The sequence below is a fragment of the Xiphias gladius genome, chromosome 21 (assembly GCF_016859285.1).
Source record: "Xiphias gladius isolate SHS-SW01 ecotype Sanya breed wild chromosome 21, ASM1685928v1, whole genome shotgun sequence".
NCBI classification, from domain to species: Eukaryota; Metazoa; Chordata; class Actinopteri; order Istiophoriformes; family Xiphiidae; genus Xiphias; species Xiphias gladius.
In genome coordinates this window covers 21,739,191-21,764,544 of record NC_053420.1, presented here as the reverse complement: position 1 = coordinate 21,764,544, position 25,354 = coordinate 21,739,191, and the positions used below count along the sequence as shown (strand labels likewise).

The window sequence follows — 25,354 nt, the reverse complement described above, 5'->3', positions numbered from 1 at the left end:
TTGTCTAAAATGAGACTGGAAACTTTTCTTAAATTAAAAAGAAACAACCTTTCTTCTTGCCCTGTTGCTCCACTTGGGAAGATGCCTCAGAAGAGTTTGCTAACCCCTCTTCTCCCACTTCAGCTTCTGGTGAAGTCTTGTTGGTCAGTGGGCCTCCGCTTGACCCATCCCCATCCATTACTGCAGGTCCGCCGTCCTCTTCCCCTGCCTCAGCACAGGGATCTATCCCACTGTCCCCTTCACTGACAGGGGCACTACTGGTTGAACCCTGTTCACCTTGTTTGGATGAAGCACCCTGCTCTTGTAGATTTGATGATTCTGTGCTATTTGGACTTCTTATTGTGACTGTGCAGTTTTCACTGTCTTCTATTTCTTTCTGTTTTTTGTCTGGTTTGATAACACTGACCCCACTAATTGTACTAACTGCATCAGTCACAGTGCTAACATGCTCAACACTGACTGTGCTTTCTTTGCTACCGAGGGAATCGTTGCCATTAAACAGACTAACAGAAGAAGATGAGTCCCTCTTCTTCTTGTCCCCTGATTTGGATTCAAGTGTTTGTCGTGAGTCCACACCAGTCTTCACTGATGATGCGCAAGGCTTGGAAAGGTCACTGGGGGTAGAATGGGCAATGTGAGAGTTTCTCTCATTGAATAAAGGGGTGGTTTGCATTGCGTAGCCACCTAGGTCTAGGGAGTGAGTCCTGGGTTGTGGTCTGACCACTGTCACGCTGCCCACTCTGCCACAGCTAATCACAGGCCGTAAACCCATGTCAAAGGAGTCCTGTCTCTCAATGGTGCGGAAATGAGAATTCCCAGAAGGGGAGATACGCTGTAACTCCACTGGTGTCCTTTGTGATTGACACAGCTGTGAGGGGGAGGGCACAGAGAGCAATTTGAGACAGTGTGTCAACATGACAGTCTCAAATGTACAGTATTAATCACACCGCAGGCAGGCTTTGAAAGCACTTCTAAATCTGTGTGTGTGAGTGTGTTTCTTGCCGTACCATGGGAAAACCTCCCCAGTTCCACTGCATCTGAGGCCCAGAGGACTCTTGGGGTTTAACCAGAAGCTCAGAGTCACTCTTAGGAGAGGATGGCCGACTGTAAAACACACTGCTGGAAAGGAGAAAAATATAGAGAAAACAATCAATTAATGTAAGGACTGGAGACACTGAGTTTCTCTCTCTCAACAAGCGCTGCCTGCCAGGGAAACTGTTCGATACAAACTAATTCATTAATTTATTTATTTATTGTAAAGATTAACCTTCCTCACCTTTCCGAGGGTGACTGCTCTCCATCCGAGTGAGGATGAGTTTCTCTGGTCTGCGTGGTCGCCACCTCCTCATTTGGCTCCTCAGACAGCGAGTAGTACACCGATTTACTTTAACAAAAACACAAAAAGAGTTTTTTTTTTTTTTTTTAAACTGTGTTAACTTTGAAGGTGTAAATACTAAAAACAACATTACTCCCTACGAAGGGTTGCTTGTATTGACAATGCCACTGAGAATCAACATCAGTGTGTATCTCTATGCACTTTTCTGCTGCTTTGTGCTGGTTGTTTTGTCCTGGCAGGGGCGGAGAATCTAAGGGACTAAAATGTTGAAATACTATGACATCTTTGATAAAATGTAACAATGTCAACAATAATAAAACCTACCTGAAGCGTGTTGTGCTTTACATGCACCATTGCTATATGCATTTATGGAATCCCTCTAGGGTGGCAATAGGTAAAAAAGACCCTGCACCAGAGTAATATGCTCACTAATTACTGCTCACAATTACAAGCAGAATTTCTCTACTGAGAAGATGAAAAAAACTTGAGTCATGAGACAGAACGCAGTACAACCGCTGCAGAAGTAACGGAGAGGCGACAGCAAGAGTTACGGTGTTAACTTCTGACTTAAGCCTGAATGCTTCAGTGGTTGCTCATAGTGATAGCAGATGTTAAGAAGATAAGACACAAGACATATGATTTACCGTTTAGCTAAAGCCAATTAGAGTCCTTGAATACGTGGAAAAATCAGGGCTCCTTTTCCAAAAGCATCTCAAGGTTAAGTGATCATAAAATCCATCTCACTAACCGTTTTCTTACAAGGTGTTTCCAACAACACTGTCATTTAAGCAGCTCTTAGAAATGATTGTAGATTAACAAGAAGCTCGTTCCTGCTTGCAGGATGCTAAGAGCATAATTCTGTTCACCAAACAAACAAACAAACAAACAAACAAATAAATAAATCACTGACTTGACTTGTAATGGCGAGACAAGCTCCTCTTGAGCCAGACTCTCCTGTCCAGCCTGATCATTTTCTCTCTCCCACTCCTTCTCTCTTTCTCTCTCATCTGATGAAGAGTTGTCTTCTCTCAGGTGAGTATCAGAGCGCATGCGTTTGCGACGGCGTTTCTTTCTGCGGGCGCCAGACCCAGCGACGGAGGATCCCTCAGGGGTCTCCTCTATTTCCTCAGGGACCTCAAGAGGTATTGGGGAGGTGCACAGATGGGCTGGGACCTGAGACTGAGGGGGAAAAAAGAAAGAAATCTTCAGTGAAAATAAAGTTAGAAAAGAAAAGTCAAAAATTATCATTTGCAGAGCTTAACCCAATGGCCATTAATGTTGGCCGTTTTACCTCCATATTTTCATTTTCTTCCACAAAAAAAGCTTCACCATTGACCCCTAGCTTCATGTGCAGGTCAACTGATTCTCCATTTATCTCAATGTCCACCTAAAAACACAGAGATGTCAAAACAGGAAGCATGAAGCAGCAGAAAACAAATATCGGAGTTAAAAGAATCAAAACACAGGAGAAAAGACTCACAATTTTCTCCTTGGAGCGCAGCACACCGAGCTTGCCAAAGCGGACGTGAAAGGGTGAACATTGGAACGATCCATCAGGCTGACGTACCACAATGACATCGATGCCTCCGGTGAGAGTGGCGGGGTTAAGGCCACGGTACAGCTCCTTCACCGTCACAAACACTGTCTCTGCCAACTGGCCAACAATATTCATGGTTTGGGACTGGGACAAAAAACAAGAAGTGAGAACCGTGATGCCCAGTGACACAAAAAGAAAAAGTTTCTGAATTCAGTATTTTCTTTCGTCTGCGGTTTGGTCCTTCATTTTCTTTTCACAGTGCCAGCCACACTGAATCATAAAGGTAATCCATTTATAGCAAATGAAAAAGCCACTATTATAGATTTATAACATGTCATTACAGTGGTCATCAAATTAACCAAAAAAATATATATATTCAAGTAAGCATACCAAGCATGTACTACATTCAGTATATGTTAAAAGGCTTGACATAACACATTTGCAAAACAGAGTTCCTGTTTTATATAAACGACTGGTTAAAGAAAAGATTCACATATCACGAGAGTTTTTTAGTTTTAGGTTTTAGGGGTTTTAGGCCAAGGAACTTCAAACGTTTCCACTAAGGGTAGCTCTAAACAGAAGGGTGCCTCCTGAATGACTGCAAACTGAGATACACCTATTGTTTTGACTAAACAATATTGACCTTTGGAATCTGATCTTGATCATGAATAACATGAGAAAGGCTAACAGCTCAGAGGGAAGGTGAGATCTAATAAGGAGACTTATCTAGAGGTTTGTCAGAGACTACAGAAACTAATGAAGTCATTATCCTGGCCAGTCATAATGATTATGTGGAAAAGTTCACTGGGTGGCGTTACACTGTAGAGAGACACATTGCAAAATATGACTCATCTGGACATACACGTCTACACTGTAAAGACAAGTTTGAGATCAAAAAGGAAGCAGATGTTCAAAAGTTAGTCGATCTTCAGTTAGATAAAAAGAATGGTCAAAAAATATGTCCGTTGTTCATCATTTTCTCTGCAGCAGGCCAAAACATGTCTCACAACAATTGGCTTCAGTGAGTAATGAAGTCAAACTTTGCCAGAGGCTACAAAAACATGACATGTGGCTTAGTTTGTACCTGCATCAACCTGGCTAGACCGTCAAATGAGCCTCTGTGGGGTTTAGAAACAAGTACGTTACCTCAGGTGGCCCTGGCCTATCTAGGCATTGCTTCTTTAAAGAAATACTATCATAGCCTACTACCTTGTAATACTATTTTTAAATTTCAAGCGGAACCTCTGAATATTGAATATTTGAATTCTGCAACATACCAAAAGCATAAACTGGAGGCTCTAGGAGGTAACAAATGAAACACCTATCAGTGATTTATCATTTAACACACACCTACACAATGAAGGAAACCTGTCTAAAGCGACATCTGTCCACATTATCAATCTCATGTCTTACCCACAGAGAAGGATGCAGATGTCCCTTCCCAACCAGTCTGTGTTCACTTGACCTCCCTTCCGCCATGCGCCACCACTATAAAGGCTATTTCCACCGCAGGAATTCAGGAAGAGTCTCAAGAAACTTTACCTCCATTTCCACCACAGGTACCTGTCAGCTCCATTCCCTGTATTGCTCAGCTGCCTCTCAAGGCCAAGGCTGCTTAACCACCACCCCCCCACATCTGTCCGAGGCTGTAAGGCTATATTTTGTTAGCTTTGGCCAAGAAAACGAGACGTAACTACATAAGTATAGTCGATTCTCCTAGCTGTTAAACATAATCAGATCAGTGGGGATGACAGCATTCTAATCCTCTCTGTTCTGAGCTAGGATTCAAAATATAGCAATCTAAGAGAGACTCCTAGTATATTCAGCCACACACTAATGTTTCCTCTATCTTACACAATTTGACTAGCACACACTATACATACACACCCTCCTGTCACACCGAATTCATACTTCCCCACTTGCGCTGCACATGACAGCTAGACCAGCAGTTTCTGAAAGGCTTGGACAGGCTATTCAAACACGTTGGCATGAAAACGCACACACACCAACTGATCGACCACACTCTTTCTGGGCTTGACCACAGCTCTCTGGGCCATTGAAGATGAGGGGACTCTCCGGCAGTCGTGCTCTGCCGACACTGGAGAATCCGTCATAGGCCTGGCCAACTTGGGAGGAACTCAAGCAAATAACTTGCAAATTTTGATGGATATCACTGCCTGTACTGCCTTTGGAAGAGGACACGACAGAAAGGTAAGCCTAAGTTGAAAAATAATGTTTAACATAGAGAGAAGCAATTAGATTTGATGTAGCTAATCAGCCTTGATATGTAGTTAAAAAAAAAAGAAAAAAAGAATCCACTCTGGTTTATCATGTAACTGATCCAACAGTGCAAATGTAAAGGATGAGTGTGTAGCCAAAGGCCTTCTGATGTGTATTACCACTTTCTGTGCCCATTCAGGCTTTTCTAACTGTATATGATTTAGAGTGATACGTCACTGAAACTGCCAGGTCAGCTGTATTTAGAAAGCAGGAAGAACAAAAGCGTAGAGTAGACAATGGTAGTGAAAATGTAGGGCAGTAGAGGGATGACAGAAGGGAAAGATAGGCGGGTTAATTCTGATGTACAAGGATCAAATGTTTGCTCTGTAGCAGCAGACTGTTTGTTAATGTATTAAATACATTCCTATACTTGTCCCAAAGGTTTAAATTGGCACAATTCCAAGCTTGACAGTTTTTGAGTTCACCTCTCCTCATTGAAGGATTCAAACTGATGACGTTGACACTAGGGCTGCAACTGACAATTGTTTTCATTATGCATTAATATGTAGACTCCTTTTTTTTAATATTAAATCAATCAATTCATGTTAAAAATAGCTAAAAAATGGCCATCACAAGTCCGACCAACAATCCAAAGCTGAAAAATATTCAGATTAAAATCATATAAAATTCTTATGAAGTTCTGAACAGTGAATAAGTAGCAACATTTTGACATTTGCTTGACTAAATCCTTTAATGCTTAATCAATAATTAAAATTGTAGTTGATTAATTCTCTGTTAATCAAGTAATCAATTTAGTTTAATCACTAGTCGGCACACCAGTCACTCACGCACTAAGCCAAATGTGCATTTTATACACCAGTTCCCCAATGGTAAGAACCAGCCAAGTGTGTGGGGGAAAGTCGTCTTGGCTCTTACTGACCTTTGCCTCCCAGCAGACACGGACACAAGAGGTTGCGTCACTCTAATGTAATTTACTCTGCGTGTCTGTCATCTTCTCTTGACCACTGTCGGGGAAAAAAAGCCTATTACTTCAGACTTTAAGATTACATGGTATCTTTCACCATCACTGTCTCAGACGGTGTTGAGAAAGTCGGCCCCTGGCGGTGCAGGAGATCTAGTTTTGTAAAGCAATTTGCCCACTGAATATTTTCAAAATATGAAAGAAAGCATGAAATGTCCACGCGCTGACGCCTAATTAGTGCATGCGCATAGAGATACACGTCAAACTAACAACTTTCGCAACGCTGTTACACGGATTTTTCATTGTATGGCACACTCCTCCAGTGTTAGTGACTGAATCGATCACTTTTAACTTTAAATAGCCAAGAAACACGTTTCCTCTACCGTCACCAAAACCATTAAACTACAGAAATATCCTTTTTTCGAGAGAAAAAAAACGAGCTAAATATACTGTTCAGAACTTCATTTAAAATTTGCTTTGTTTGACAGGGACTTCACTTTTGGAACATCTTTACGACTTGTCTAAAAACGACGTGTCTTAAGTTACAGCAAGTAAAAATAACCTTATAAATTTACATTGCCCTGCTAACTCTGACTACCTAACAAGTTCCACGACTGCTAAATATGTCGCAGACGGTTTCTTTTTCCCGTGTTGGTGATGACAGAGCGTAGAGAACAGCTTACCTTTAGGGGAGCTTTTCAGATTGAGAAAACAACAGCCATCCTTGATGCTTCCTAGTATACTGCGCCGGCGCAAAACACAAGTCAGTCACTCCACCAGCCAATGAGAAAACTGGAAAAGAAAATTGACCCGCCTCTAACTTTAATTTGTAAAAACATGAGAAGATGCTAAATTTTCTTCAAGTTTTTAATTTGTCACTGTAATTTAAGATGACAAAATAAACAGATAATAATATTTTACGATCAAAATAATCATTAACATATTGCAGCTTACTGGCAAATGTAGATTTTGGCTGTTGTTTGGCACCGTCTTTGGGGAAAGGGCCTCTCGGTTAGACTAAAACAAAATCAGTTACAAAACCTCGGAAACAGATGTGTAATGTTTAACCCCAAGTATCTTACACAAACAAGAAAACAAGCACAAAACCCACATGACAATGAAAGTCTCTGTCCCTTCTGTGTGAAGGTAAAACAAACCTGAAAAGTTAGCAACTGACAAAATTAAGACACCCACCCCCAATTCACCTCTGTGTAAAACAAGTTCCTGGGTTGCAAATGCAACTTTTGAATGAGACAGTGTTGATCACATCCAGATAAGGCGATTCGATATATTGTTACAAAGATTATTCAACACAGGGACGTTAATATCTTTATTTACTTTTACATCCAACTTGTCCTTGAATTAAGTTAAGTTCTATGGTAAAGGACAGTGAAATATTCGGGTATGGCCACTGGTAAGGCTGTTCATTTCATTTCGGGGATACCAACCACTTTGAGACATTTTTCTGTTTAGAGTATTTGATGAACTGCAGAAGTACATGTGTGAGCCTCAAAACTTCATGGTGTATGCAGCCAGGCCGAACAATGTCGTAGCCCTCCCACATTATTTTTGTCCTCTTCATCAGTCATTGAAGGGTTTTCAGTGTTTCAGAAATGATAACTAGTTTGGCCCAGCGGAGGGCGTCACCGCACCTGCACAGAGACTCATTAAATGCTTCCATTCATGCTCTGTATCTTTTTGTTTTCCATAATTTAATCCCTGTTAAAGAAAGACTCTTCTTTCGTTACTTTAAATATTCACTAAAATATGAATATTCTGCATTTCTCAGAAAAAATAAAAACTGATGATGCACTGTTTTAAAGATAAAATAAATACATTTTTTAGATATTCCTAGAATACACACTCAATACACAGAACAACAAATGGAAGACATAAGCATGAAGATACGTAGTAAACGTGGTAATCTTTAAATCAAATTTTCAATATGCAGAACGCTGGGCACCTGTATCAAATAACCGGAACATTGAAAATACTAAATGGTCATTTTACAATTAAATACAGACACGCTGACATATTTGATGTACTATACCCTTATAATGGAGAAGCACAAGGGGTTTCTAAAATAAAACATGTAATATGCAATTAAAGATATCCAACCCTAAAAGACATACACTACTCCAACTACACCATACATTATGCACTGCCCAATTAAAGCGACGAAGATGTTACACATTAATGTAGTTTGTCAAGATAGTAGGTATTGAATACCTGAAAAACAGTGAAAAACAGCTTCGTCTGAGCAAGCTGCCAAAACAGCGAACACTTTTTTATGTCTAGTAGGTATCCGCTTTGGGTGTTTTTAATAGATCATAACATGGAAAAGTGTGAGCAACAACAAAACGGACGTCGCTTCCATGACATAATTTAAGGTGTTCCCTGCATGTTCATGCCCCAGTGATGGCCAGCCAAACTGCCTATTTAAGGAAACCCATAGTCTTACAACAGAAACACCGCCTTTCAAAACTGCTCTGCATCTGCTCACAACTCTCTCCCCCATGTTTCCACACTCCACCATACCAGAGCCTGTTCTAAATGTTTAGGCCCTTTTCTCTAAATAAGGCAGCCTTATCGTAGTTCCTGTCATTTCTGCCTTTTCCCCAAACAATCCCGAGCAGCGTCTCTGGCAGTAGCAAGCTGCAGCCTGTGCATTCTTTTGCCTTGTATGGAGAAATGGCCTGGCATGGGATGTCTTTGTATGGGACAGGCCGGCCTCTCCATTGGCCGGGGCAGAAAGGGGAGGGAACCACAAGGAGTCTGATTCTTTAAACAAATTTTTCAGTAGGACTGCCTGCTTCCCTTCCTCTGCTGTGTCGGAACCAGACAAAAGGAGTTTGAAGGACCCCAAATACTTCTACCTGAAGCCAAGGTGAGAAAGAAAGCTGTTTTTCCCACTGGGTTGCATAAATACATTTTAAAAGCGTATAGTTGATGTCTTTTAAGAACGCAGAAAGTGTAAATTCTCTGAGTTCAGTGGAACAATGTTCAGCTGTCAGTGCTGAGAGAGAAGGGGAGGATAGAATTACCGAGAGCTTCTGAAGTGGATCCTTGATTAATGGTACCAGATAAGCTACAACGGAGCTTTTTCATCTGTTGATCAAGGCAAAGAGAGACCTGTGGAGGAGGTGCACCATAGACCTCTACAGTATAGATGCACTGTTTACTTGCGTGTTTACTTCAGTCCCATCACTATGGAACATTAGACAGAGGAATTTCTGAATGCAGCTGACCTGTTTAGATCTGGCTCGCTCACATTCTCACTCTCTCACACACACACACACACACACACACCCACGTACATTTTGGTATCACCAAACAGTCAGACTGTCATCCCTCACCATTACCACAGGCCAGGTCACCACTACTGAAGTGAAAAGGCCTACAGTTCAGGAATTCCAAAAACAAACAGAGAGTGAAGTGGAAGTTAAGCTCTCATCGCCTATAAAAAGACATCAGAGGTGGGTGTGTATGTGTGTGTGTGTGTGTGTGTGTGTGTGTGTGTGTGTGTGTGTGTGTGTGTGTGTGTGTGTGTGTGTGTGTGTGTGTGTGTGTGTGTTCCTGCTGGACAGAAGAACAGAGGAGCTTTGTCATCCCAAAGGGGTAAGAAGGGGGCACAGAGGAACTGTGGTGGCCAGAGAACAAATACATTTTTCAACACAAGCTAGGCTGAGGCACGTCAGCCAAATACTTACGTTGCTGAGATCAAAAATAGTTGCTCTCTGCCTCTTTGTGAATCATCGTTGATTCACTCCGTGTTGAATGCAGAAGATTTTAGCTGTTGCCACAGCACCAGATTTGGCGGGACTGGGAATCAGTTTTTCTTTTCTTGCAGCTTTAAAATGTATGTTGTGTAATAATCAAACTAGTCAAAGAATCTTTTAGAAATCTAGCTTATTGATTTCTTTGAGAGAGAAGTATTGATGTAGAGTTCAACACCCATCGGCCTCTCTCAGGAGACAGTGCCCTAATGTCCTCACTGGAGCCAAACAAGAATGCTTAATAGAGATAACTGAATTCCAGTGTCTCAAATTGGACCGTTTACATCGGAACCACTTCATTTAAGTCCAGACACATTCTCTGACACTCAAACAATTGCAGGATAAATTTCTGTAAGTGTGTGCACACTGAAAATGTGGTGTCTTATGGGAAAAATTTAGCGTCTAGGCGGTAGAAGAGAGAGGCCCTTATCAGATTGAGGAATTCCTCTGTTCCCGAAACCTTAAATCGGAGCTTGTTGCTGTTTTGTTTCCAGCTTCCTCAGTGACCGTGAGATGGAGAATGGAAAGGCCAAGAGCCAGCAGCACACATTTCCCAGTTTCTTCATTTTTCTGGCACATGAAAGGACAAAGGCAGCCAAACAGTAGTCAAATGAAAGAAAAGACTGATCCAACAAGTGTCTGTAGTGAGAGAAAGAAAGGCGAGAAACCACTGATGAGAAACTGTGTGTATGTGCGTGGTACTTATTGCAAGCAAGTTACTGACATGCTTCATTTTCACCCAAGTAATTAAGACATTGTACATGAATTCCCTTCCAATAACCTTTTATACTGTGCTGAGAACCCAGACGTACAGATCCATTTTTGGGTTTAAGATCATCTTGACACTTTCGGTATTCATTAAGATCATAAACTCTGGACAGATCATAAGCTGGTTACACTGCTTTGCATTGACCATAAAAATGAGAATGCTGCTTCATTTGTATAGAGATCACAGGAAGAATCGTTATACTGAACACACAGGGATAAAGGACCAAGTAGATAGGCAAATCCACTTTAACTCTGCCTTTTCCAGCTTTTCTGTGAGGCCTTTGTGAACCATACAGGCAACAGGGAGAGCAGACACAGAAATTCAGGACTACTCCAACCTAATAAAATTGATGACTAACATTGTCAGGCAGAGAGTGCCTTTGGAGACACAGATTTGGTGAATATAGGACGGCAAAGAGCTATTTATAAAATTGTTGGAGTACACTTCCATGTAGCCATTACTGTAACGTGTTTTGAAATGAGCAGATTGTAAAAGTAGTGCCAGAGTGGCGCCAAACTGCAGAGATGTAATCAGATTTTGTCACCAAACAGAAAAAAATATATGGTATATACTATAGATTGTATTTGTACTGCAAATTTTCATCATTAGAAAAGCAATGTACTTTATTCAGGGGTAAATATACAGACACATGCTATTGCAATTTTGGTCACTTATGGACACATTTAAGTAATGGGGAATGATGGAAATACATTTCAATACATTTATATATTATACAAAAGTCTTCAAATGTACTTGAAGCAGCTATGCTTGATGAGAATATATGCCGGCAGACACTCCTCATTTCTAATTTACTAAAATAATGAATGTCTTATCCTTAACAAAGCCTGTATTTATTTCAGTTGGTATAGTCTTTAAGTGCTAATATTTGAGAGGAAGTTACTTCTCTAGACATGATTAACACTCTAGGAACATCTCAACTCCCCAGTCTGAAAGACTATAATAGTATATTTATGCAATGAAAACATTATATTCCCCTGAAGTCTAATTATGCTGACAAAAAAAAAAAAGACTATGTATATATACATCTACTTCCCAAAATTGATAAACACCTGATAAAAGGGATAGCAGTCTTGCTACAGTTCACCTGAAGATGATCAGATTTTGAGCTGGTACCACGACCAGTATTCACCTCAGTGCCGCTCAGGACATGACGTCATATGTCCATGTGACTCATCAGCAGCATTTACCTGCTTCCTCCTGCCTGTCCAGCCTACCCTCAGCTATTACCCACTGGGTATCAAGAGAGTCACACACGCACACGCATGACAAATCCTTGCAGACCTGACTGTGAGTGACAGGTCTAATTCTGGAAGGATCTAAAGTTAGCTGCAGTGCGCACTGTGGAGACATGTCATTTTCAACACCCATCACTATACCCAACATTTAGGGAGAATGTGACTCTCTCCCTGGAGGAAGCGAGAGATAAAGATGCTGCTTGGGGCAAACGAATGAGGAAATATCAAAGAGTTAAATGGATGCAGTGCTCAGGGTTTTTGGAACTGTAATTCAAAAATATACATTAAATTCAACTCCTCTTTTCAAATGGATGCTGAAATCAGTTTCCATGTCAAGCTGTGTTAGCAGGGAATATATCCGAGCCATGCTATCCTTGGTAGTACAGCTTTAGCACAAACTGATCTAACCCAAGAATTGTGCCTTTTGATTGTGCACAGGCCCAGATCCAGCCGCCGCCATGTCGAGCAAGCGTGCCAAGGGAAAGACCACCAAGAAGCGCCCCCAGAGGGCCACCTCCAACGTGTTTGCAATGTTCGACCAGTCTCAGATCCAGGAGTTCAAAGAGGCGTTCAACATGATCGACCAGAACAGAGACGGTTTCATCGACAAGGAGGATCTGCATGACATGCTGGCCTCTCTGGGTAAACAGCTTTGTTCTCACACTTAGTTTTTAAGGCTACAAGGGTAGATCTGAAAGGTGCAAGTTCCTTTTAAAGGGGCAAACCACCTATTTTGCACAGGAAGTTTAGTTTACTCATCATGAGGGGTAAATAGTAGTCTCCCTGTAAACAGGTGTACATCTTCTGTAGCTCCAGTAAGACCTACTGAATTATCCCTCATGACGTCATTGTAGTTAAATTGGAGACTACAGATTTTATAACAGCGTTACAAACTGAAAGTGAGGTGTTTGAAAGACGGGCATTTGTCAGGGGTGGGGAGTCTTAACAGAAGATGCGATAGTGTGGCATTGTGGGAAATGTAGGATCTGCTACTCCAAATGCGATCATTCTTTTTTTTAAACTGTCTCTCCCATGTTTCCCAACTTTGTGGAAATGCAATGCTAAATCGCTGGAGTCCCTTATTAATTAGACAAATTAGTGTTTCCATGTTGACCTGTAGTGAGGCAACTCAACAAGCAAACTGAAAGTAACTGCAGTAAGATTCACTGACTGGTACTGCATAGTCCCAATAAAAGGTAGGTACATGTAACAGTGTTGCTCGTCCTCAGGTAAGAACCCCTCTGATGAATACCTGGAGGGGATGATGAGCGAAGCACCAGGGCCCATCAACTTCACCATGTTCCTCACCATGTTTGGAGAGAGGCTCAACGGAACGGACCCCGAGGATGTCATCCGCAACGCCTTTGCCTGCTTTGATGAGGAGGGATCGGGTAAGTCCATATAAACAAAATGTTGTATACACAGATTATGGCACTGTCAGTGTGTGGAACTTAATCTTCTACTTCATGGAGGCTATTTCCTTCCATAGGCGTGATCCACGAGGACCATCTGAGAGAGCTGCTGACCACCATGGGTGATCGCTTCACAGATGAAGAGGTGGACGAGCTGTTCCGCGAGGCACCCATCGACAAGAAGGGCAACTTCAACTACGCAGAGTTCACCCGCATCCTCAAACATGGCGCCAAAGACAAGGATGATGAGTAGCGGGAGGAAACGACCGCCTCGGGCCCCCGCACACATAATACACCACAAATCCATCCCTAGTTGTTACCTTTGTGGATCCTGTAGGTTTAAGAGAAACTGAATAGGAATGTATGTAGGAATACTGTATAACAATGTCTTGTATAAAAGGAAAGAAGTAAATTGTGTTGCCTTTATTTAGATCTACACGTTTTTCAAAGGTAAATTCTTGGGATTCAAATATCCTGCAATCTACTAATGTTTAAGTTTTTATCATCATTGAAGGTTTATATCCATGAAGAGATGTGTATCACAGTATCTGCATCTCATAGCAACAAGTCTACTGCAGCTTAATACATTTTGACTGCAACTGTTCTGACCTTTGTAGGGAACTTGGTCGGACTGTGAGATGCATTTGACACTAATGTGTGTGCGGGGGGGTGGGGGGGGTTTGGACTGCCGGATTCAGTGCTACATAAAGTACCAGCCATGTTTACCTCCTCCTGCCAATTAGCTACCACACCTGTACAAGCACTGCAACAAGTCTCCTTCTCTGTAATATTTGTGTCCCTGTGTGTTGGAAATGGATAAAGAAATTGATAATTATGTTTGTGTTTATTACTTTTTGACAATCAAAAGTGGTGAGTACATGTCTTCCTCCCATCAGCTGGTTGTGCGCATTTGTTGAAGGATCGGGTATGTATGTGCTGTTGAAGGATGTCAGTCTTGAAATTGCTCAGGCAAATAAAGTAAGTTTATTCATGCCATTGACCGCAAAAAGCTTACTTGTGTTTGGAGTGTTTTTCAGTCCTTGTTCCATGTCTGTGCCAGACCACTGAAATACCCCGTGTGTCAAAGAAAGTATCTTAAATAAGATACACTTTCTTTAACACACCATCCGTGCATTTGGGAGTATACTGTACTTTACATTACTGCCAAACACATGAATTCACCCATCCAGGTACACAATTATTTCCTCTCAGCTACATCACCTCACAATAACTAAATAAAAAATAAAACAAAAAACAAAAGCAAAAAAAACCTATTCATTACTCACAGAGGTTATTAACATTAACTATGACTGAATAATTAAAGTGTCTCAGTAAGCCAACACACATCCTACTATGCTAAATCAAAATGTCTTCCATGAAAAAAAAAAAAAAAAAAAAAAAAATTGATGCTGCAGTTTGATTATTCTCACAAAATGAAACTAAAAGTAAGTTTTATATGCAAGGAAAGACTGAAAAATACTATTTATGAAAAACTGAACTTTTATTCTTTGAAATGCTTATACAAAACATACATTTAAAGTTTAAGGCATATATTGCACGACTAGTTTTATATATATAAAAAAAAAAATTAAAAAAAAAAAAAAAGGGGGACATCATCCCTCAGTCGTAGGTTTAAGGCACAGCAGCTAGTCATACTGCCAACAGTCAGTCATGATTCACAACATGAATTTGAAAAAACATTTCTGAATGTATTTGGCTGTAAAGAAACTACATACTTTAAGATAAAGTTCATGCCAATACATACAAAAAAAAAAAAAGAAAAAAAAAAAAAAGACCTTGAACATATTTACACATCAATATATTGTCGTCTCTAATTTGAGCGCCAGTTTTCATCTAAAACCCAATATAAACCTTACTATATAAAACCTGCCTGTCTATATCTTTAGCCAGCCATTTCCAGTATCACAACTGATTAGGTGTCATCATAGTGGCATAATGTAGTATGAATAATAAAAATATTACTTTAATACTTAGTATCATTACTAAATATTAATAACATATTACTCTTATGACCCAAACCTGACATGACCTGTGTAAACTGAGGTATAAATGCAAATCAGCCTAGTGAGTACCTGTAACCAAAAAAAATTCTGCTGATGTACAGAAAAAATAACTGGCAGTGAGAAGACACAAACAAATCAAAAAAGAAGAGAAAATACAAGTAGAAAATTAGAGTTTGAGAAAATGGAGAGGTTTGGTGGGAATGTTGCTCAGTGCTCAGCAGTATTTTGACCTAATATTAGATGCGAGGTCCTTGCACATGCAAAATGTAACCGTTTGAACCAACCAAAGGCTCAATGACACTGGTAAACATGATAATTCTGCTACAGTGTTATTCACGCGGGAACCCGACTTTTCCACACAATGCTACTGTTAATAATGTCCAGTTGGAATTCAGCCATATATTGTGGTTTATGCTAAAACAGTTTCATAGAAACTAGAGCTTTATGAATGATTAGAATTAAATACTGGCACTTAGCACTGATGAGGGGAAAAAAACAAAAAAAAACAAAACAAAACAAAAAATTTGTATGCTGTTGTACCTTCCTAGAAAAAGAAGCAAATCATATCAGCAACTTCAGTGCATCTGCCACATTTGCTTTACCACTATTAAGACATCTATGTTTGAAATACATGGACCCAAGGGAAATCTGTATAATTTATCCTCTAAATAAGAGTATCCAACATTTAAAGTTTTCTTGCACCACAAAAGATAAAGGTGCCATGTCTCACAGCAAGTGTAACATTTCATTTCAGGAGCTGTAAGAGCTTGATGTCATCAGATCACCAAGCTGCTCACCTCTCCACTGAAATTGATTTCTGTAACAGATCCAATGTGACCTTCTCCCCTTCATCCTATACTCACAGCCCCCCCAAAATCCCCTCAACAACAATCCCTGCAAAAGGTACGCAACTGAGCAAGGTCAGAAACAAGTAACAGATATAACGTTAATAACAAATACAGAGAGAATACTGCTCATTTGTTTGAATATTCTTTAGATTGGAAATGACAAAGAAAGACGCGGTGCTTGAGCACGTGTGTTGAGTGGCTGAGACGACAATTTGTGAGGGCCAATGAATCCTCTTAGCTATAATAAGAAAGGAAAATAGTGAGACAAGGAGGAGAGCGATGGAGAAAGACACATCGAGGCGAGTCATTCAGTCAGGCTTGCTGCAGTACAATCAATTTCCCCTCTGCTCATTGCCACCACAACAGAAAGACAAACAGGAAAAATTTAGTGGAGTAAAGAACAGAGTACATTTTTTGAAAAACCACCTGAATTGCACCACTATGGAGGACTATGAAGTTGTTGCTGTACGTAGAAAAAACACTAATGTCCTCCTTTCTATCCCGAAGGGGAATGGATGCCAGGCAGCCTAGCCATTGATGTCAGGGCCTTTTGTACATTCAACAAAGTCCAGTACTGCTACTGAAGACGCTAACTCTGCTGGTGCTAACTGAAATTTTGTACAATTATGGGATATCTTCCGCCTCACTCAAAAATTGTAAGGTGGAAAGGGAGTTGAAAATGTCATCAAAAACTTTGCACAAATATTTACTCTACACTTAAGTGTGTTCACTCTGAGATATGGCGCCACAGTGTTCTTACAAGCAACGGCGTCCGTCAAGAACAGCGTATTAAACGATAAAATTTGCTTGCAACAGCACATCTCTAAAACATCTCATGTCCGTTACTTTGTCCCAGTTTGTACATCTAATTCATTGCTGTGTATTCTGCAGGCACAGGCTTTAATGTCAAAATGGACTGGCGATGTAGATACATTCTCCTATATACAGTGTTGTCCAGCCTAATGGAAAGTCTGGCCTCTCTCCTCCCAAGATATATAAAAAAGGTGCCCAGTTCCAGCTCCTAGTTAACAGTTTCACTCACTGTGTGCAGGCTGTGCTGTTGGCCCCACACTGTGGTGATGGGGGTCTTTACCACTTGAAGAGAACTCGTTTGCCTGGCGTCTGCATGGACCAAGCTCCAAACACTGGGCACCACTGCTGAATTCCTCTGGGTACTGCTACTAATGCTGCTGGCGCTGCTTGTGGAAGAGGGCTGAAGAGGAGGAGTGAGGTGGGACGCAAGGCCTGCAAGAGGTGCGATTGTTGGAGTGGAGGAGGACGTTGGGGCTGAAGCTGGGACAGGAATTGAGGCTTTGGCAGAGGCAGAGACTGGGGAGGGAACAGGGGCTGGAGACGATGCTGAGGTTGAAACAGGTGATGCGTACGGAACTGTGACGGGGATTAAAGGGGATTTGTGGAATGGCAGGTAGAGTGGGACTCCTCTTGGAGATGTTAGAGAGGTGATGGCTGAGGAAGGAGAAGCTGGAACAAGCGCTACAGTTGGGGACGAAGCCTGGCTTGAAGCAGTGACAGGGGTGGAACTTGTAACCGGGACAAGGACTGGTGATGGCACCGAAACTGGCCTTGTAGCCGGCAGTGGAGCTGGAGCTGAGCTTGAGGCTGGAGCTGATGATGAAGCTGGGGTGATGGCTGGAGCAGCAGCAGCAGCAGCAGCAGCAGCGGTCTGAGAATTTGGCTGTCCAAAGACGGAAGCCGACAATGGCACTAAAGGTGGCAGATGGGCTGGGATGAGCTGAGGCTGGTTTGGGCTGGCCGCTCTGGCTGTGTCCTTCTCCAAGGGGCTCCAGATGACTTTATTCATTGGGAGAGGAGATAGCCTTGAGGCTGAGACCAAGACAGGAGCTGGAACTAGTACAGAGGCTGCTGAGGACTGAGGCACTGGAGCCGTCACTGAACTTACAGCTGACACTGGGACTGCCATAGCCTTCTCCATCAGACTCTGCACCCTAGAGGCATCCATGACTTGTTGGCTTTCTTCTGGAGGTGGTGTGGGGCCCATGTCACTGCTGTAAGCACTGCACTGTGTCTCCACTCGTTCAGTCTTTACAGCCTCTGTTGGTTTGTTCTGGCTCTCCTGGACTCTCTTCAGGTTCTCTTGCTCTGCTGCCCTCTGCAGAGCTGCATCGACTAAGAGTCTCAAATCGCTGAAGTCCTGGGTGGGGAACAGCTCAGGAGGAGTCGGAGGAGGCGTGTTGAAGAGGCCACTGGTGGGACTAGCTGCCATTGTTGTGCTGGTAAGACAAGCTTGTTCCTCTGCTTCCCTCAGCAAACTTTGTGTATCCAGCTTCATCAGCGCCTGGACTGATCCTTCTTTACCCGGGTAGCCTGCTCCTGTCAGAATAGCTGTCGCTGTGTTCCCAAGAAGACTGAGGTCCAGTGTGGGTGCAGAGCGGATGACAGATGGGCGCTGTTGAGATGAGCTGGGGGAAGAGTTTCTTTCTGGAGAGCTGGCTCCCCCTCCATTAGATGACGGGCCTTCAATTTTACCACCAACCTTGCGGGAGATGGTGAACTTGGTGGGGTCTTTTCCATCCTTGCGAAGCAGGTCAGGGAGGAGGCGGCGACGTGCATTGATGAACCAGTTACAAATCTGGGAAAAGAGGGGAGAGTTCTCGCATCAACAGAACTGATACTGACTACTTACATGGATGTTACTTAAAAAAAAAAAAAAATAAATAATTGAAAGGTCAGAACACTAAAGACGCACTTTGAAATTTTTTTTTTTTTATATTACTGTAACATTTTTTGACCTGACTGTCTCAGGTGCTCTCAATTAGCTGGTCCCAAAACTTTAACCTTTGCAGCACATTCAACAACTAAAAATGATCTGGGGCCTTTGATTTTATTAACCACCTACACAGTTTTTCTTTCTCAAACTTTACACAAGGACTTTCTTACCCCCTCTAGTGGTATAGCCTCCCACACGAGGAAGAAAAGAGAGTGAGACAGACAGAGATGAGAGCCCTCAGAAAGCTGGCAATAATGAAGGCCTGAGCTCAAATATGCTGAGCCACAGAGAAGGCAGCCAAAGGCATTCCAGTGAACTGACTACATAACAAGAAACTCTGCTGCTGCCTCGTTCTGATCTGTAATGCCTTATCTAATGCAGCCTGCCTGTTTCTGCTGGCCTGTGTGTTGAGAAGGAAAGAGGAAATGTCTACTGCTGATGCAATGAAGTGAAAAGGGAAGGCTGGAAAAGTGTACTTCTCAACAGTACAGTGTGGTGGGTAGCATTTGATTAATGTTTAGCTTTCACACTTGTTGATCAAAATGGAACTGACAACGCATTAAACTAATCAAATTTGTATTTATATGAACTATCCACCATAAAAAAATAAAAAAAAATAAATAAAATAAAATAAAAAAAAAGTTCATACATTTCTAATTGAGAACAGAAACAAACAATTCACAAGAATGCAGAAACAGTGTATACCTCAAGTGTCATTTCCTGGGGCAAGTACCAAGTGCTTCTGGAAAAACAAAAACAGAAGTAAATAAATAAATAAATGAAATCTCACTCCTCACCTGCAGCACGGAGAGGTTGGTCTGGCCTGAGAGACTGAGCTTCTCTTGCTCTGATGGGTAGGCGTTGAAGCGGTGCTCGTACAGCCAGCTCCGCAGAATCTGCACCGCCTCCTTGGGCAGGTTGCCGCGGCGACGGCGTTTTCCAAAGAGCCCTCTTCCTGACAGGTCAAGTGGAGAGCCGTCATCACTGTCTGACACAGCCGAGGAGTGCTCCTGCTCCGGGCGATGCTCTTCTTCCAGGGCTGGGGAAGAGGAGGCGAGGTGTCAGTCATGTTCACTGCTACTGCTCTGACCGTGTCATTCGCAAAACCTATTTACATCAAATCTGATGGTCATTTGATACAAAGAGGTAGTCCTCAATGTTTTGTATTTTTTTGTTAGGTATTTCTTTTGGCCTGTCATTATTTTGCCAATATGAACTGTTGGGTTGGGAGAAGATAATGGCTTGTGAACGGCTACGTGCTCACCTAGGCTTCTAAAGAAAGGGGTTTGGTATGATCCACTTTCATGTACAAAATAATGCTACATTTTTTTCACAACAGTAGAGTCAATGCGAGCACAGACTGGTCAGAGAAATAAACAAACAATTTGTTTCGACTGATCGAGCGCTCGAGAACAAGTGCACAAACCTTGTCAGATACTTTTAACCTCCAGTTCCAACCCAGCTAAGAGTGGGATACACTAAGACTTTGTGGGCTGAACATGTTTAAACAAAGGCTTCGTGGTTTGAACTTTGTTTCTTTTTTATCCATGGTTGGCCACTGGAGGGAATCTCCCCGCAAAATGGAGCATGCCAGATCCCAGGGGTGGGCCACAGAATGCAGTAAATGTCTTTCTCTGAGGCTGGGTGAAACCTGACCCCCAGGGCAGCGCCTGTCTTCACAAAGGAGATTGTGTGCATATCAACATCACAGTAGCCAGTGGCCCAGGAATCTATTGACCATGCAGAGGAGGCCGTTTTCACCTCATGCCAGTACGCCAAAGACTGCTAGAGTAGTTGACAAATCTTTTGAATTCTGCATAACTCTACAACCAGGGATGTACAAGAACAAGTTAGAAAAGTGTGTGTGTGTGTGTTGGGGGGGGGGGGGGTAAAAACATACAAATGCAAATTCTAATTCGGTGCCTCCCCCAATTTTCTGTAAGTTTCACTGGCACCTAAATTTACTATATTAGAGTAAGCCAGTTATTGGCGGGACCTTATCATGACATTCATGTCGATTTATAAATTTGAACCAAATTACAAAGAATCCCAATTAATGGTTCTTTGTAAACTGATTAAAAACCGAAAGAGTGGAACTTGGTCCATTGCACTGAAAATCACTTTGAAATTCATAATGTGCTTTGGCACACGTTTGCCTGAAAAAATGTTCCTATTAATAGTCACTATATTGATCTCAATCATACCGCCCAGCTCTTTGTAGAATGGAGTAAAGTTTGAACAGTTTCTGGGTCTAAACCACTGACTTGGGTCTAATGTGGTCTGTGTATCTGTGTGGGGACATAATACACACCAGCCCACGAAGTCAGACACAGTTGAGCCTGACAGACAGCTACGGCTAACCTTTCTTCTAACAACAGTCCCTGGGAGAGGAACGATGTAGGCCACAACAAAGCGGCATTCCCTCAACCCCCCTGGCTCCTTGGACTGACGTTTAAACGTTTGTCTTAAAACATCTACACCCATTCAACGTGGGGTGGATATAGTAGAGAAGACAGCCAAGGTAGCTTTTCGACAGATGTTAGTTTAGTACAGGCAGAAACATCTCGCGCACACACACACGCGCGCACACACACACACACACACACACACACACCAGAAACAGCTACGTGTAACATCGCGGAGGCTGTCAAACTGGCCAACTTTTTGTTTACGAAATGTCCCCTCCACCGAGATTCAAGCTGCTGAATCTGTGCCCTGTACATTTGCTCCTGGCATTTTGTCTTGTTCTTAAAAGAAAAAAAAGGGAGGAGAGAAAAAAAAAAAAAGGCCAAATGGTCCTCAGAGTAAACTTCACCGCACACTCTCGCTCAGTGGCAGGATTTTGAATGTGACCGTTAGTAACACCAGTCCATTGCACATCAAACAGCAACTTTTCAGGCGAGCTGGCTTTGTCCGGGGGGATAACGTCACACAGTCTGTGGGACATTAAACGCGCTCAAATAAAGCCCCGCTAACGCGACTGAGGCCAAATGTTCGGTTCGACCAGCCCAAACCGAGGAGCTACTCGGTAAATTAGCCATCTGGAGCGCACAAAAGGAGGCAGGCAGCGACGCACAGCCTCCCGCATGTCGCTCCGCCAGATGGACACCATGCCTGCCTCCGGAGATAACTAGCTGGCTAGCTGTCCCTCCAAATTTAAACACAAACACACGCTGCATTTGCTCGCGACAAAAAGCCCGCATACCAGGCAAAACCAACAGCAAAGACACAGCGGGCTCGCTGGCAGACACTTCGTGGGTGATAAACGTGCACGGCAGGGATTAAAAAACACGACGTGAGTGCCGCTCACCTCGTTTGAATGCTTTCATTCTTTGTTGATGGCTTGCCTGAAAACACGCAGCTGTCCAAGTTGCTCTGTACAAAGCGTGCCCGGGAGCCAAACGATGGTTGACACAACGGCACTTTCTTCCGAGACTCCGAAGGTGTTGCGCTTTTTCACCGACTTAAATACCTCGCTTTCTGGGTTCAGCCGCACGAAAAGGCTTCGCCGGGCGGTCCGTTTCCATCGCACTCCTCGCTTTCTGCCAGGATAAATGTTTTCGGTTTTCTGTCGCTTGTTCCTTTTACCTGCACGCAGCAGCGCCAGCTCTTTGCTAATCTTGACAGTCGCAGCTGAAATGATCCCGCCTCATCAGCGGCTGTCAGCCAATCCCGACGCTCTGTTACGCCTCCTTGGCAGCCGCTAGCCAATCGCCGCGCTTCGCTAAGAAAGCAGACAGGCTCCGTCTCATTGTGACTGACGGGACAACCATTTCATTCAAAATATAGTGCAGTCATTGAAACAACGTTGTTTTCTCGATACGGTGAAAACCCCACGGTTACATCGCCACAGGTCTGTTCGTACGTAGCAGCGTGGTCATCTTTTTAACCGTGGTGGTCGGCTCTGTCCCTGTGTGCGGGGAGAAAGCCACATGGTGTGGAAAGACTTTACGTAACAATGAGCAGAGCGTTCTTGTTACATAAATCATAAACGTCGAAAGCGTCGACCGATGACCACAATCGACTGTTCATAACACGATCAGCCTTAATATTTCGATTCACACTTTCTAGCCATTTCTGTTGGGATATTTACCCACTAACCCAACAGTTTCGACTCTTGGTTCGTGGCTTGTGGTACGCATGTCTTTCAGAGAGCCTTCGTTAAAAAAAAAAAAAAAAGAGTGGGATGCTTTGGATCATCAAAGTCTGAGAATCCCCAGGCCACATGGGAGTGACGGAGTTCAGATTGAAAAATGAAGCAGCACAATATACAACTGTAACCTGCCTGTTGTGACCATTTAAATGTTCTTAAGTCTTATCTGTCCAATTGTACCCTCTGTCACCGTGGCTGGGGAAAGGAAGGCAGAGTAAAAGCAAAACATGTGCATGTGACTAACACTGATTTAGAGTTAAAATTCTAGCAGGTTTCTAAAAGAATGAAAAACAATTATGCAGTATTGTCTCTTGAAAAAAAAAAGAAACAGAAAGCACCAACCAAATCACCATCTCCTTGATAGTCAGCAAACAGCTTATACAAAACAATAAGGCAATACAGCCATGATGAACTTTTTGAGAAAGTACTGTGCATTTTATTGAATGTTACATCTCTCCATCATACATTTGAACAACCTTGAAATAGTATAAATAGATCTAGAGCATTGTAAAAGATGAAGATTTTCAGTCTGTTTTTTTTAAATTATTTACAGAAGACAACTTTTAGAAGCAAAGGGAGAGAAATGCAAGATTATTAGTTTCATCTTAATATCAAAGAACCCTTTTACTCAGTATTGCACATATATTTTAAATGTTACCAGAGTATAGTGACAGGAATCTAGGTAAATCTCATTTTATGAACACCACACCCAAACACACAACTTCGTATCAAAGAGCATAACCCTTCTGCACTAAATCCCATAAACCCTGACATACACCGAGCCTTACAGAGTATTATGCTGAACAGATCCTATTCTGTAAAATATGTGCTTGCTCAATAAAATATTTGTTCTAGTATTTTTACAGAAACTTTTTGCTACATCATATCTCTTTTGGTAAGAGCATAGCTTCTGCCCCTCACCCCTTTCTGAGTTTTCTGCATGTCTCAGTGGAACAAAGCAGAGATGCTAATGAGCTTGTTTTTTTGCAAGCAGGCCTTTGGACTACTGTATGGGAGTGGATTCACTGGTGTCCCATCTGAGGTAAACGTGCCTCCTGGGATTAACCCGTTTCTCGTTGTCTGTCTCTTGGAGCCTCCACTGAAGTGACTTTTTCTCTGTCCTGGAATGTAGAAAAAGTGGCAAATGTATAAAACAACCTTTAAGGGTAGCTCAACTTTATATAATGTGTAATGATATCAAACCTATTTTTAGAGGAAAAACAAAAGGTACATTGGTGTCACAGAAGAGATGATACAATTTTGACCACAGCCTCCTGTTTAACATTTAGACTATTGCTTTTTTTTCATATTTATGGATGATAATATAATCCACCAATTTGACTATGGTTTACTATGCCCGAAGGAGGCACATTAAAGAGTGCAGCTGAACACAAGTGCTTACTTGTGTTTACTTCTCAAAATTAAGCTTTACCAAAGCAGACCGCCACTTAAGCGAATGCTTTTAGTTGACAGTTTTGACTTTAAAAGGCCTAACCCATCAAACTATATGGGGATCATTATCACCCCCAAATCAATGGCTTTATAGTAACCCACCCCCCATGCCCCCCACAGTGCAGCTGTTTAGATCATGGATAACCCTATCCAGGAAATAGACCTAGGTGTGTCCCAGTGATGTGTGTGTGTATTGGAGAGAGGCCTTGTTAACATGTATGAGATGCGCTTTCTTCGCTAAGTATGTCACTGACATCTCTTGGCATTTTACACATCCAAGTTTTTCAGCAGGCTGGAAAAGCATCTCTTTTCAGTTTGTGACGGTTAGGTCACAGAACAGCTTCCTCTGTGTTCCTGCCCTCCTTCCCTCAGCACATTTCAGATGCCACACTGTGTTTGATCTGCGTTCCAGTCAGGCGCAGACCTACGGTTTTGTGCGAGGAAGGCTGACAGCAGGGTCTGGGCCTGAAAAACAATCTGCTGTCAATGGAGACAAAAACCCCCCAAATAAACAGAAAATGACATGATTTGATACAATTTAGTGCAATGTATTAAACTTTTCTTGAAAATGGGAGTGGTGTGGTCAGTGAAATCTATTGACTATCAGCTAACCTGTTTACACATACAAGAGACAAATATATTGCCTCCACTTTGCTTATTTCAGGACAACAACTTGTCAGATACACACCACCTTTTCCTGGCAGTCAGAAATCAAATCAAGTCAACGGTTGAGTCACACAAAAGGCCTTCAGGTGCTAACGATGCTGTCCACCCCAGTCAAATGGAAGGGGGCTTTGACAGCAACCAGGGAACAGGCTATTGACACCCCTAAGCCATTTT

General features: G+C 42.3%; 3 protein-coding genes across 5 annotated transcripts; 1 reads left to right on the top strand and 2 right to left on the bottom strand.

Moving 5' to 3' along the window:
• Positions 1–28: 28 nt before the first annotated feature.
• On the bottom strand, positions 29–6,730 carry LOC120807265 (phosphatidate phosphatase LPIN2-like). The gene is made up of 7 exons (XM_040159048.1): positions 6,034–6,730; positions 2,817–3,017; positions 2,628–2,723; positions 2,247–2,515; positions 1,277–1,384; positions 1,008–1,119; positions 29–868 (listed from the first exon to the last, which is right to left on the bottom strand). Exons 2-7 carry the CDS (start codon positions 3,006–3,008, stop codon positions 29–31), a joined length of 1,617 nt encoding a protein of 538 aa, XP_040014982.1. The 5' UTR covers positions 3,009–3,017; positions 6,034–6,730.
• Positions 6,731–8,834: 2,104 nt separating this feature from the next.
• Positions 8,835–14,286, top strand: myl9b (myosin, light chain 9b, regulatory). Its single transcript, XM_040115785.1, has 4 exons — positions 8,835–8,962; positions 12,315–12,518; positions 13,106–13,267; positions 13,366–14,286. Exons 2-4 carry the CDS (start codon positions 12,335–12,337, stop codon positions 13,539–13,541), a joined length of 522 nt encoding a protein of 173 aa, XP_039971719.1. The 5' UTR covers positions 8,835–8,962; positions 12,315–12,334; the 3' UTR covers positions 13,542–14,286.
• A 598-nt stretch (positions 14,287–14,884) lies between these two features.
• LOC120783269 (flocculation protein FLO11-like) lies at positions 14,885–22,519 on the bottom strand. Of its 3 annotated transcripts, none has more exons than XM_040116137.1 (3): positions 22,382–22,519; positions 19,707–19,948; positions 14,885–18,771 (listed from the first exon to the last, which is right to left on the bottom strand). In XM_040116137.1, exons 1-3 carry the CDS (start codon positions 22,434–22,436, stop codon positions 17,182–17,184), a joined length of 1,887 nt encoding a protein of 628 aa, XP_039972071.1. In that variant the 5' UTR covers positions 22,437–22,519; the 3' UTR covers positions 14,885–17,181. The 3 variants fall into 3 exon arrangements, with proteins under 3 accessions (XP_039972071.1, XP_039972072.1, XP_039972073.1); XM_040116138.1 differs by having other exon boundaries at positions 22,220–22,495; XM_040116139.1 differs by lacking the exon at positions 22,382–22,519 and having other exon boundaries at positions 19,615–19,723.
• Between the last annotated feature and the right edge of the window lie 2,835 nt (positions 22,520–25,354).